Consider the following 12,746-nt stretch of genomic DNA (forward strand, 5'->3'; position numbering starts at 1 on the left):
GCACCTGTTGGAAACACACTGTGTCAACACCAAGAAAGCTTGAGAGTCAAGCTTGAATGACTTAAAATTAAAATTTCTGTGAATTTCAGTTTCAACATGAAGCAAGTTATCAGAAGTCAACAGAGGACGACTGGGAAAATAATTCACTATAATTGTTGTTGAGGCAAGATTTGAACTAGCAACCTTCAGATCATGAGCCCAGTGAGCTAACCACTAGGCTACAGAAACAGTCAGTATGTGAGGGGCAAAGAAAACCTTTAATAAGAGGATCACTGGCTTCTACTTAAAAAAAAAAAGTAATGAAAGTGCAGAAATTAGCCACAACAAGTAAGAAGAGGACTTTTTCGTGACCTGTGACTATTTTTTGGTGAATTAAAATGAATTAAAAAGCACTTAACAGCAAGTTACAAAGTTGAGCTCCTTCTCCTGCTGCTGTGAAAAAAATGCATTGGGCTGAATGAGAGCAGAGAGTTCCCTGGCTGCATTTAAAAAATATTTTAAATTATTATCTAAGTCTCTTTGCATTTTTGACCAGAATTTTAGCCAGAAGACAAGTGTGGCTACAAAACTGGAGAAAATAATGTGTCTAGAGTTTAATTTGTGGCCGTGCTGACAGTTTAGCCAGAAAAACTCTAGAATGTTTTTTTGCCTCTCTCCAGTCTGGCTGACAATGTCACCACTCTAGCTCTGCTCGTTAGACGCAACACACACACATTATAAAGCTGGATTTTGTCAAAAAAAAACTTAATGATTTTAAAACTGGCAAATATCAGAAACTGTTGAAGATATCAATAAGCTGAGTCATAGAAGAACACTTAAAAAGTTTGTCTACAGCTTAGAATTCGAATGAAGTCTCTAGCAGAAAGTATGGTGAAGCTTTAGTGGCTGAAAGAAGTAAGAAGATTTGAAGAGTTTGAAGACTGTTCCAATGCATTCTCTATGGGGGAAAAGAAAATCAGAAATAGTTGAATATGGCAAAAAGTATGCATATTTGAAAAGAGAAAAGTAATTCCGATAATGTCCAGAAAAAGCTGCACGATTTGATGTATGAATTGTTGAAATAGCACAAAGTATGAAGGACTAGAAGAAGACCGTAAAAAGGCGGAAGAAAATGGCCGAACAGAAGAACAATAGTGTGAATGCTGAAAGCACGACGGAACACGACGGCTGAAAGCATTCACACTAATTACAAGGTCTAGACATTAAAATACACAAATGGGTAGTAAACAAAAGAAGATCTGATACCTTGGAGGGAAAGCAGTAGGGGTGGGGACGTCACAAGTGATTAAAACAAAGGAATATTCAAATTTACCATTACAGACTCATCACATTAAAAAGTAGCTTGTTTTTAGACACTTTTTACTTCTTTCAAGCAGATTTTCACTTGAAATAAGCTAATTTTTCTTTCTTATTACAAACACAAAAAACTTGCTTTCACTGGCAGATTTTTCTACTTATTTCAAGTGAAAATTTGTTTGAAACAAATTAAAATTATCTAAAAACAAGTTCATTTTTAGGTGATGAGTCTTATTGAGAAAAGAGATTAGTTTTGAAATGAGACATTTTGACAAGAAATACGACAAATATTTTTGGAAAGATTTAGAGTTTTTGCAGTGTGTGACGTGTTGAGTGTGTGTGTGTGTGTGTGTGTGTGTGTGTGTGTGTGTGTGTGTGTGTGCAGGTATCCGGCAGCTGCAGCTGGTCCTGCTGAAGGTGGCCTTGCTGCTCGGGGTCGAGGTTCACGTCAACGTGGAGTTCAAGAAGCTGCTGGAGCCGCCGGACCAGCAGAGACAAAACCGTGAGGACACACACACACACACACACACACACACTTAGTCTTAGTTGAAGTTTTTATTGAGTCTTAGTTGTAGTTTTTATTGAGTCTTAGTTGTAGTTGTTGTTCACCTGTCCTCCTGTCCACCTGTCCAGAGGGATGGAGGATGGAAGTGAGTCCCAAGTCTCATCCTGTCAACCAGCTGGAGTTTGACGTGATCATCGGAGCAGACGGACGCAGGAACACACTGCCAGGTACACACACCTACATGCACCTCGCCTGTTCACTTTAAAGGGTTAGGGTGAACTATCCCTTTAAATGGATCTTCCCTGTGTGCCGTCTCCTGATTGGCCGGTTCTGAGCAGGTTTCCGGCGTAAGGAGTTCCGGGGGAAACTGGCCATCGCCATCACGGCCAACTTCAAGAACCGGAACACGACGGCCGAGGCCAAGGTTGAGGAGATCAGCGGCGTGGCCTTCATCTTCAACCAGAGGTTCTTCCAGGAGCTGCGACAGGAAACCGGTTCGTCTCCGAGTCCCATCGCCACGACGATGACTGGTCGCCAAGGTAACCACAGACCACCGCCGTTCTGACCAGACTCACCTGCTTCTTACAGGTATCAACTTGGAAAACATCGTCTACTACAAAGACGACACGCACTACTTCGTCATGACGGCCAAGAAGCAGAGTCTGTTGGAGAAAGGAGTGATACTGCAGGTAGGGACACATCTGGACACATCTGGACACGTAGAGACACATCTGGACACGTAGAGACACACTGTCATGAACTCCAGAGCACAGAACTAGTGACACAAATGCACGACACAGTAGGTTCAGACAAAAAGGCAGGTTTATCACCAGGCAGGTTTATTACCAGGCAGGTTTATTACCAGGCAGGTTTACTACCAGGCAGGTTTATTACCAGGCAGGGTGCGGTACACAGGCAGGCAGTCAGATAGGCAAATCGAGAGGCAAAAGGCAGGTCAAAGGGGCAAGCAAGGCCATACACAAAACAGGCTATGGCTTGGACTATGATATGAGCTGGGACGAGGACTGTGAGGTACAACGAACTGGCAACTAGACACAAGGTAAAGTACAAGAGGTAATGAGGGAAGATGGGAAACAGGTGGGGAGAACAATCAGGGAGCAGGTGTGATGGGACGGGGTGGGGGGGGGGGGGGGGGGGGGGGGACGTGCAGGAAGTAACTCTAGAACAGACACAGAGGGTTAGTGATTTCAAAATAAAACAGGAAAGACACGACATAAACATGAAATGTGCAAAAGCAAACAGAAACTTGACAGACATGACACACACCTGTCCAACGCCGCCTCGTCTTCGTCCTTCAGGACTTCCCGGACACCGAGCGGCTGCTGTCCCGGGGCAACGTGGACCAGAATGCATTGCAGGCGTACGCCCGCGAAGCCGCCAACTTCTCCACCAACCGGCAGCTTCCGTCTCTGGACTTCGCCATCAACCACTACGGCCAAGCGGACGTCGCCATGTTCGACTTCACCTGCATGTACGCATCAGAGCACGCCGCCATGGTCCAACAGCGCCGAGGACACCAGCTGCTCGTCACGCTGGTGGGGGACAGCCTGCTGGAGGTGAGACAGGTGGAGGTGAGACAGGTGGAGGTGAGACAGGTGGAGGTGAGACAGGTGGAGGACAGACAGTCTGCTGGAGGTGAGACAGGTGGAGGTGAGACAGACAGTCTGCTGGAGGTGAGACAGGTGGAGGTGAGACAGGTGGAGGTGAGACAGGTGGAGGGACAGAGACAATCAGATAGACAGTTAGGCCCAATCCCATTTCTCTTTTTTACCCCTTCCCCTTGCCCCTTGAAACGGAGCTACAAGGGGTCGAAGGTCAACCCCTACGAATTGGGACGCCCCTTCAACAGTCACATACGTCATCACGTAGTCTCCACTGGCTTTTACATAAGCTGATGCGGCGAGCTTTTGCCAGAAATCCAATCGCCTTGTAGCCTACCATTTAAAGCAATACTTACCTTTCTGGAACTTTTGCACATTTCTTTGTCTAAGTTAAAATGCTATTAATAATCTGATGATACATTAAAATGTAAGAGAAACCCAACAGGGTTAAAAACTCATAATTTTTTCATTCTCATATAATTCTGAGAAAAGTCTGACCAATAATATTATTCGGTCCGATTAATAAGATTTGACGAGCGACCGAACCTACTTAATATGTAATCACTTTGTGCACCCCTCTCCTCCTCTCCCCCCTCCCCACCAGGAAGAACGCTTATTGACAAAGCAGTAGCAGGACACAGAGCAGAGGAGACTAGAGTCACAACACACAAGAAAGAAGGTTTTTGGAAATAAATAGTTTTTTAAAAGACCAATAACTGCAGCCGCAGCTGGTCGCGGAGTTTCATGTCTGATATTGTAACGTTGATAGTGATCAGCCCCGAGTGATACGTAAACACAGGAAATCAAAAGCATCCAGTGCTAACGGCTAGGCTACTGTTAGCTCCCTTAGCTCTGTGAGTTCTCAGCGGTCCGGACCCGGTTGAACTCCGGACCGGCGCGGCTCGACTCGGCTCGGTCTGGATTTATTTTCGGCCTGAACCAGCGCATCAGGTGGCGCTGGTCCGGCCGCCAGCCCGGCTGGTTGAGAACTGTAATCTGTAACAATCACTTCCCCTGCGTCTCCAGTAGCAGTAGGCTAACAACAGTTTATTATAAAACTCATCAGTCATCATCACTGAGTCCGTTTATACGGTTTAAAACTCCGGTGTTGTGTTTGTTTGTGTTGTTCCCGTTTCACTCGCGTTCCTGTTCTGTTTACCATTGCCATGCCAACGCATGCAGCAGGGAGGGAGGGGGCTCGTGGAGATGCAGCAGGAGGAAGAGGTGGGTGGGACTTGTGAGGGAGGTGGAGCTGTTGATTTTCAAATGTTTGTGCTGTGCTGAGTGAAATGCCAGATCGGTAAGTATTGCTTTAACTTAATAAAATAAAACAAAACTTAATGCAGACTGATCAGTTCATTGGAAAACATTTATTTATTTTTGTAAATGTGGTGATTAATGTACGTGTAGGCTATGGAGCCCTGAGGCAGCGCTGCTCTTCTATCCAAGAATACACAGGAAGCTTCACTTTTCATTCAGACTAACTGCCACAATTGTTAGATTTCATCAATGAGACCAGCATTTATCTCCTAAAAATAATGTAACCAGCCGGTGGTAAACCTCTAAAAACCTGTGGGTAAGTTAATTAGCGATGGTTTTCTCCCCCGGGATGAGGGCGGAGGTTGGCCGGCCGAGCAGCTCTGCAGACCGGCTGCTGCCTCTGTGAGGAGCCGCTCCTCCTGGAGCTTCACTTCTCTAAAAAGAACGTCTAACCAGCCGTCATTTGGATAAACTGGCCGTATATTTGGGATCTAAACAGTTACTTTCTCGCATGAAAAAATATTAAAACTTATAGTCTAGATGGAAACAGGGGTCCACGAGCACATAGTGGATTTTTTTTCCCCACCTGTTTTTTCTTAATCTTTAAAGTGTCTATTTTAAGATTCTGACAGGTAACAGGATGAAAAAATGTCCCATGGTGTTTATTTTTAACCCTTTACTGCCCCTATCCCAAATTCGAAGCTGAAAAAACTGAAAATGAAATTGGCATAGCTCTTTAAGTAAACAACTCACAGAGACAAATTAACACATTTTTCTACACAATTTGGGGCCAAGGAATTCAATAGAATAGTTATTTTTAAGTTTTTAACACATCCTGACTTGATTTTGGGACAAAAATATCAAAAATTAGCTGAAAATTCTAAAATCGTATGTATATTTTCCCCTATACCAAAATCCTGTGCACTGAATGAAAACATTTTGAGATTTTTCTTAATCTTTAAAGTGTCTACTTTAAGACTCTGACAGGTAACAGGATGAAAAAATGTCCCATGGTGTTTATTTTTAACCCTTTACTGCCCCTATCCCAAATCGAACCTGAAAAAACTGAAAATGAAATTGGCATAGCTCTTTAAGTAAACAACTCACAGAGACAAATTAACACATTTTTCTACACAATTTGGGCCAAGGAATTCAATAGAATAGTTATTTTTAAGTTTTTAACACATCCTGACTTGATTTTGGGACAAAAATATCAAAAATTAGCTGAAAATTCTAAAATCGTATGTATATTTTCCCCTATACCAAAATCCTGTGCACTGAATGAAAACATTTTGAGATTTTTCTTAATCTTTAAAGTGTCTACTTTAAGACTCTGACAGGTAACAGGATGAAAAAATGTCCCATGGTGTTTATTTTTAACCCTTTACTGCACCTACCCCAAATCGAACCTGAAAACACTGAAAAAGAAATCAGCATATCTCTTAAAGTAAACAACTCACAGAGACAAATCAACACATTTTCTACACAATTGTGGGCCAAGGAATTCAATAGAATAGTTATTTTTAAGTTTTTAACACATACTGACTTGTTTTTGGGACAAAAAATATCAAAAATTTGCTGAAAATTCTAAAATCGCTGACTGCTTCGGAAGTACAGACAAGAAGAAAACATCAACCACCCTGATGAAGTTCAGGAGACAGGAGGAGATTGAACGGCTTATCAAGGAGAGGAGGCAGCTGAAAAAACAATGAAGGGTCCAGAGGAGGAGAAGGAGGGAATTAACCTGCTGCAAGCAGAAATCAATAACCGACTGTCATCGTTGAGGAGAGCTGAGAACTTGAGAAGGAGGTGTAAAACGAAGGAGCAGGGAAGATCAAACTTCTTCAAGGACCCCTTCAAGTTTGTAAAAATTCTTTTCGCAAAGAACAAAAGTGGCAAACTCAAAACAGCGATGGAAGATCTCAAAGCTTACCTCAATACCACACGGACAGCCAGCGGTCTAGTCAGACAACTCTTCCACTTGATATGCCACCAATACATCCCCCTGAACATCAGCTGGACATCAGCCCTCCCAAGTGGAAGTGGAGAGGATTGTACATTGGGCAAGAGCTGCATCCTCTCCTGGGCCCAATGGAGTCCCGTACCGGCTTTATAAGAATGCACCAGAGGTACTACACTTTCTCTGGAGGTTGATGAAGGTGGTTTGGCAGAAACAAGCTATCCCAACTGCGTGGTGGAGGGCAGGAGGCATCCTAATCCCCAAGGAAAAGGACTCTGCGGATATCAGCCAGTTTCGCCAAATCAGCCTCTTCAATGGCAAAGACAAAATCTTCTTCAGCGTAGTGGCTCATATGCTGACTGTCTACCTGGACAGGAACCACTACATCAATACCTCAGTGCAGAAGGCAGGCATTCCAGGCTTCTCAGGTTGCTTGGAGCACACAAACATGAGGCACCAAATCCAAGCCGCCAGAAAGGATGGAAAAGATCTCAATGTTGTGTTCCTGGACCTCGCCAATGCCTTTGGATCCGTTCCTCACGGTCTCCTCTGGGCAGCATTTCACTTTTACAGCGTCTCAGAAGCAATCACCAGCCTCATCAAATCCTACTTCCAAGACGTGCAGCTATATGGCTTACAACAGACGAGTACACCACAGCATGGCAACGGCTGGAAAGAGGGCTAATGGCAATGCACCATCTCGCCTCTGGCCTTCACGATGGCAGTGGAGGTCATCATTTGAGCCTCCCGGTGGGTAGTAGGTGGGCTCAAGCTCAAAACTGGTCTTCGTCTCCCTCCGATCAGAGCGTATATGGATGATATGACCATACTCACCACAACCAAGGCAGGAGAACATCCAGTGGGCCCGGATGGAAATAAAGTCGAGCAAGTCCAGGAGCATTTCAGTTGTCAAGGGAAAGCTGTCAGACACAGGTTTTACGTTGACAAAGAGCCTAAACCAACAATGCCAGAGAAGCCAGTAAAGAGTCTTGGACGTTGGTAATTGGTATGATGCCACCCTCAAGGACACAGAGCAAGTGGACCAGCTTAGGCAGGAAACCATAAGTGGCCTTGAGCGTATCAACAAGACCATGCTCCCAGGTAGGATGAAAGGCTACTACCCAGGCTGATGTGGCCTCTGACCATCTACGAGGTCCCAATCTCAGCGGTCGAAAAGCTAGAGAGGTTGATTAGCTCATTCTCCAAAAGTGGCTGGGACTCCCAAGATCATCGGGCTGTATCGAAGAGGCATACTCAAGCTTCCTGTGTCCAGTCTCGCAGAGGAGTTCAAGTGCTCCAAAGTAAGGTTGGAATGACACTTAGGGAATCCTGTGACCCTTGCGTAGCCCAAACAGCTCCTACTCTTGCGACTGGAAGGAAATGGACCCCAGCTAAGGCAAAGTCAGATCTCAGTGCACATTGTTGGCCTTGTGCAACAGGGGAGGGGAGGCCTTGACCTTGGACAGAGCAGACCATCCTGGCACAAGGCAGCTCCAGCTCAATGCCGTGCTCTGGTTGTTGAGGAGGTGTGGTGACAAGAGCAGGCGTCAAGATAATAATAATGGATTACATTACATTTATACATCGCTTTTCTATACCCGATACCCAAAGCGCATACAGTAACCCTTATTCATTCATACACATTCACACCGGTGGTGGTAAACTACTGGGGCAGACTGGCGAAAGCGTGGCTGCCATTTCGCACCAAACGGCCCCTCCACCACCATGATCATTCATACACATGAAGTTGGGTACACGAGGCAAGTTGGGTAAGGTGTCTTGCCCAAGGACACTACGGCAGAGACTGGGAGAGAGCTGGGGGATTTGAACCGCCAACCCTCTGGTTATTGGACGACCCGCTCTACCCCCTGAGCCACTGCCGCCCCAAAAAGATGTGCAAACATCTAAACAAGGTGTATGAGTGTGTATGAGATGGGAGGGAGTTGAGGAGGAAATTCTCCTGGAGGGAGCTGCTGGGCACGGAAGCATTTCACACCAGTTTCATCTTACGAGCCACGTATGATGTCCTTCCTTCCCCCTCTAACCTTAACCAGTGGTACAGAGAAGACCCCACTTGCCCCCTCTGTCCATCCCCTGCAAACTTTAAGCATATTTTGGTTGGCTGCAAAAAAAAGCCTGTCACAGGGCCGATACACCTGGCGGCATAACCACGTCATAAAGTGCCTAGCAACTGCTCTGGAGACTAGGTGGACAAAAATCAATGCCATGCCTCCCCCATCATACCAGCCTGCATCTGCTGGAGTGTTCGTCCGAGAAGGTGCAGCCACAGCCTCTACAAGATCAAGCATCGGCCAGCTTGGAGGGGAACGAGACTGGAAGTTGGTCGCAGATCTGAATCAAAGGTTCTGCTTCCCATTTGAGATTGTCACAACAAACCACAGACTAGATCTCGTCCTCTGGTCCTCCTAAGTACACAGAACTGGTAGCCGATGTGGAACGGCTCAGCTGCCCTGTGGAAGTCGGCTGCAGAGGCTTCGTGGGCAAGTCAATCATCAGGCTACTTAAGGACCTTGGGATTCGAGGCCAAGCCCAATGTCAGACCATCAAAGCCCTCTCAGGAGCAGCAGAGCATGGAAGCCGATGGCTGTGGGCAAAGAGGCGTGACACCTCCTGGACCCATAAGTAACACCAGTGGCCTAGAAGCGTTGAAAGCAGAGGGGGCCACACCTGGGACATCGTCACCACTCAAACCTCAGGATGACAAGCTTAATCTAGGGATAGTTTCATCTAGCCCTAAAACAGAACTCATCTGTGTGGGTTGTTAACTTCAAGATGTTACCGTGATTTCTTTTTCAGTTTTTTCAGGTTTGATTTGGGATAGGTGTAGTAAAGTCTTAAAAATAAACCCCACAGGACGTTTTTTCATCCTTGTACCAGAATCTTAAAGTAGACACTTTAAAGATTAAGAAAAATCTCAAAATGTTTTCATTCAGTGCACAGGATTTTGGTATAGGGGAAAATATACATGCGATTTCAGAATTTTCAGCAAATTTTTGATATTTTTGTCCCAAAATCAAGTCAGGATGTGTTAAAAACTTAAAAATAACTATTCTATTGAATTCCTTGGCCCCAAATTGTGTAGAAAAATGTGTTAATTTGTCTCTGTGAGTTGTTTACTTAAAGAGCTATGCCAATTTCATTTTCAGTTTTTTCAGGTTCGATTTGGGATAGGGGCAGTAAAGGGTTAAAAATAAACACCATGGGACATTTTTTCATCCTGTTACCTGTCAGAGTCTTAAAGTAGACACTTTAAAGATTAAGAAAAATCTCAAAATGTTTTCATTCAGTGCACAGGATTTTGGTATAGGGGAAAATATACATACGATTTTAGAATTTTCAGCTAATTTTTGACATTTTTGTCCCAAAATCAAGTCAGGATGTGTTAAAAACTTAAAAATAACTATTCTATTGAATTCCTTGGCCCCAAATTGTGTAGAAAAATGTGTTAATTTGTCTCTGTGAGTTGTTTACTTAAAGAGCTATGCCAATTTCATTTTCAGTTTTTTCAGGTTCGATTTGGGATAGGGGCAGTAAAGGGTTAAAAATAAACACCATGGGACATTTTTTCATCCTGTTACCTGTCAGAGTCTTAAAGTAGACACTTTAAAGATTAAGAAAAATCTCAAAATGTTTTCATTCAGTGCACAGGATTTTGGTATAGGGGAAAATATACATACGATTTTAGAATTTTCAGCTAATTTTTGATATTTTTGTCCCAAAATCAAGTCAGGATGTGTTAAAAACTTAAAAATAACTATTCTATTGAATTCCTTGGCCCCAAATTGTGTAGAAAAATGTGTTAATTTGTCTCTGTGAGTTGTTTACTTAAAGAGCTATGCCAATTTCATTTTCAGTTTTTTCAGCTTCGAATTTGGGATAGGGGCAGTAAAGGGTTAAAAATAAACACCATGGGACATTTTTTCATCCTGTTACCTGTCAGAATCTTAAAATAGACACTTTAAAGATTAAGAAAAAACAGGTGGGGAAAAAAAATCCACTATGTGCTCGTGGACCCCTGTTTCCATCTAGACTATTAATAAAGTGACGTAATAACAGCGCTAGAGCAGGAAATAAAATAGCTTTCCGTTTTACAGCTAGCGCTGCCGGCTGCCACAAGATGCATTCTGGGAAACTTTTCATACCCCTCCGTTTGGAGTGTGCCTCTGAAAAGTCTCCGTTTGAAGGGGTCTGTAGCCCTATCACTTGCCCCTACCCCTCTGTCCTAACGGGGATTGGGACACCCCTACCCCTACATGTGAACGTGCAAAACAGAGGGGTAGGGGTAAGTGGTAGGGCCAAGGGAGGAAATGGGATTGGGCCTTAGTAAAACAACCTCTATCGCTGTCCTCCTGTCTCTCCTGTCTGTCTCTCCATCTCTCTCTCTGTCCTCTGCAGCCCTTCTGGCCAATGGGAACAGGTGTAGCTCGTGGTTTTCTTGCTGCTCTGGACTCGGCCTGGATGATAAGGAGCTGGTCTCAGGGAGCCGCTCCTCTGGACGTGTTGGCTGAGAGGTGAGAGGACTCACACCTGTCCAGTTGGACATCGCCCCCCCTCCCCCCCTTTCCCCCTGCTGTTAAACCAGTCTGCCTTCCCTTCCTATGAACCAGTCTGCCATCCAGTCCTCCCATTAAGCTGGTCTGCCTTCCCTTCCCATGAACCAGTCTGCCATCCAGTCCTCCCATTAAGCTGGTCTGCCTTCCCTTCCCATGAACCAGTCTGCCATCCAGTCCTCCCATTAAGCTGGTCTGCTCTCCCTGCCTCCCTTTCCTACCAGAAGCTTCCTCCTTCAACTCTTGTTATCATTTCCATGTTTTCCACATTCTGTATCATAAACTATAAACTGTTTTCTTGTCTGTAACAACATCTCTGTCCCGTCTGTCCGTCCTGGGTGAGGGATCCCTCCTCTGTTGCTCACCCTGAGGTTTCTCCTGGTTTTCCCTGTTAAAAGGGTTTTCCATGGAGTTTTTCCTCAGTGGATGTGAGGGTCTAAGGACAGAGGATGTTGTTATGATGGGATGTAAAGCCCTTTGAGACAAACTGGTGGTAAAAACGGGCTATACAGATAAAACTTGGACTTACCTGAGCAGGACACACACCTGTCTGTCTTACTTGTGGTCACCATGGTAACAGCCCGGTGTCTCCGTGTGTTTCAGAGAGAGTCTGTATCGTCTCCTCCCTCAGACGACTCCAGAGAACATGCAGAAGAACATCAGCCTGTTCTCTGTGGATCCAGCAACACGATACGTCAACACCAGCCCTCCGAGTCTCACACCTGCACAGGTACAGACACACAACACAACACAACACAACACCAGCCCTCCGAGTCTCACACCTGCACAGGTAACACAACAGACACACACCTGCACAGGTAACACAACAGACACACACCTGTACAGCTACGGGTAACGACAGGTTGTGTTGTGTTGTGTTCACTGACTGTGGTAAATTTCTTCACCATTAAAACGTGTTGTTTTTCTTATGAGGTGAGACACCTGGTGGACACAGGAGAGGAGGCGGGGCTTAACGCAGACAGTGATGACATCATCCGCTTGCCTTCACCCAGATTCGTCCGAGAAGGTGAGTTCAGCTTTGATCTGATTGGCCCTCAGCTTTTACCCTCCTGTAAAGCTTTGATCTGATTGGCCCTCTGTCCCACAGAGTCCTTCTCTCAGTCCAATCAGCTGCTGACCTGGTGTCAGGAACAGACTCGTGGTTACCGTGGCGTTGCCGTTGAGGACCTGACGACTTCCTGGAAGAGTGGCCTGGCTCTGTGCGCCCTGATCCACCGCTACAGACCGGACCTGATGTAAGACGCCACCAAGTCCTGACCCGTCTGAGTCCGCCATCCAGTCCTCCCATTAAACTGGTCTGACCTCCCTTCCCATGAACCAGTCTGCCATCCAGTCCTCCCATTAAGCTGGTCTGCCCTCTCTTCCCATGAACCAGTCTGCCATCCAGTCCTCCCATTAAGCTGGTCTGCCCTCCCTTCCCATGAACCAGTCTGCCATCCAGTCCTCCCATTAAGCAAGTCTGCCCTCCCTTCCCATGAACCAGTCTGCCATCCAGTCCTCCCATTAAGCTG

General features: G+C 45.4%; 1 protein-coding gene across 1 annotated transcript in view; it reads left to right on the forward strand.

Annotated features, from left to right (window-relative positions):
• The window catches only part of LOC311006470 (protein-methionine sulfoxide oxidase mical3b-like), a gene marked incomplete at both ends in the record, with an annotated part of 42,243 nt that overhangs the window by 2,922 nt on the left and 26,575 nt on the right, over nt 1–12,746 (forward strand). Inside the window, 9 exons of the mRNA XM_083999317.1 lie at nt 1,682–1,798; nt 1,930–2,028; nt 2,140–2,295; nt 2,390–2,490; nt 3,121–3,378; nt 11,060–11,175; nt 11,818–11,944; nt 12,148–12,241; nt 12,323–12,470. Of these exons, the coding sequence (XP_083855443.1) occupies nt 1,682–1,798; nt 1,930–2,028; nt 2,140–2,295; nt 2,390–2,490; nt 3,121–3,378; nt 11,060–11,175; nt 11,818–11,944; nt 12,148–12,241; nt 12,323–12,470 (1,216 nt within the window). The remainder of the gene's footprint in view (nt 1–1,681; nt 1,799–1,929; nt 2,029–2,139; nt 2,296–2,389; nt 2,491–3,120; nt 3,379–11,059; nt 11,176–11,817; nt 11,945–12,147; nt 12,242–12,322; nt 12,471–12,746) is intronic.

The sequence above is a fragment of the Trachurus trachurus genome (genome assembly GCF_905171665.1).
Source record: "Trachurus trachurus genome assembly, chromosome: 23".
Lineage (NCBI taxonomy): Eukaryota > Metazoa > Chordata > Actinopteri > Carangiformes > Carangidae > Trachurus > Trachurus trachurus.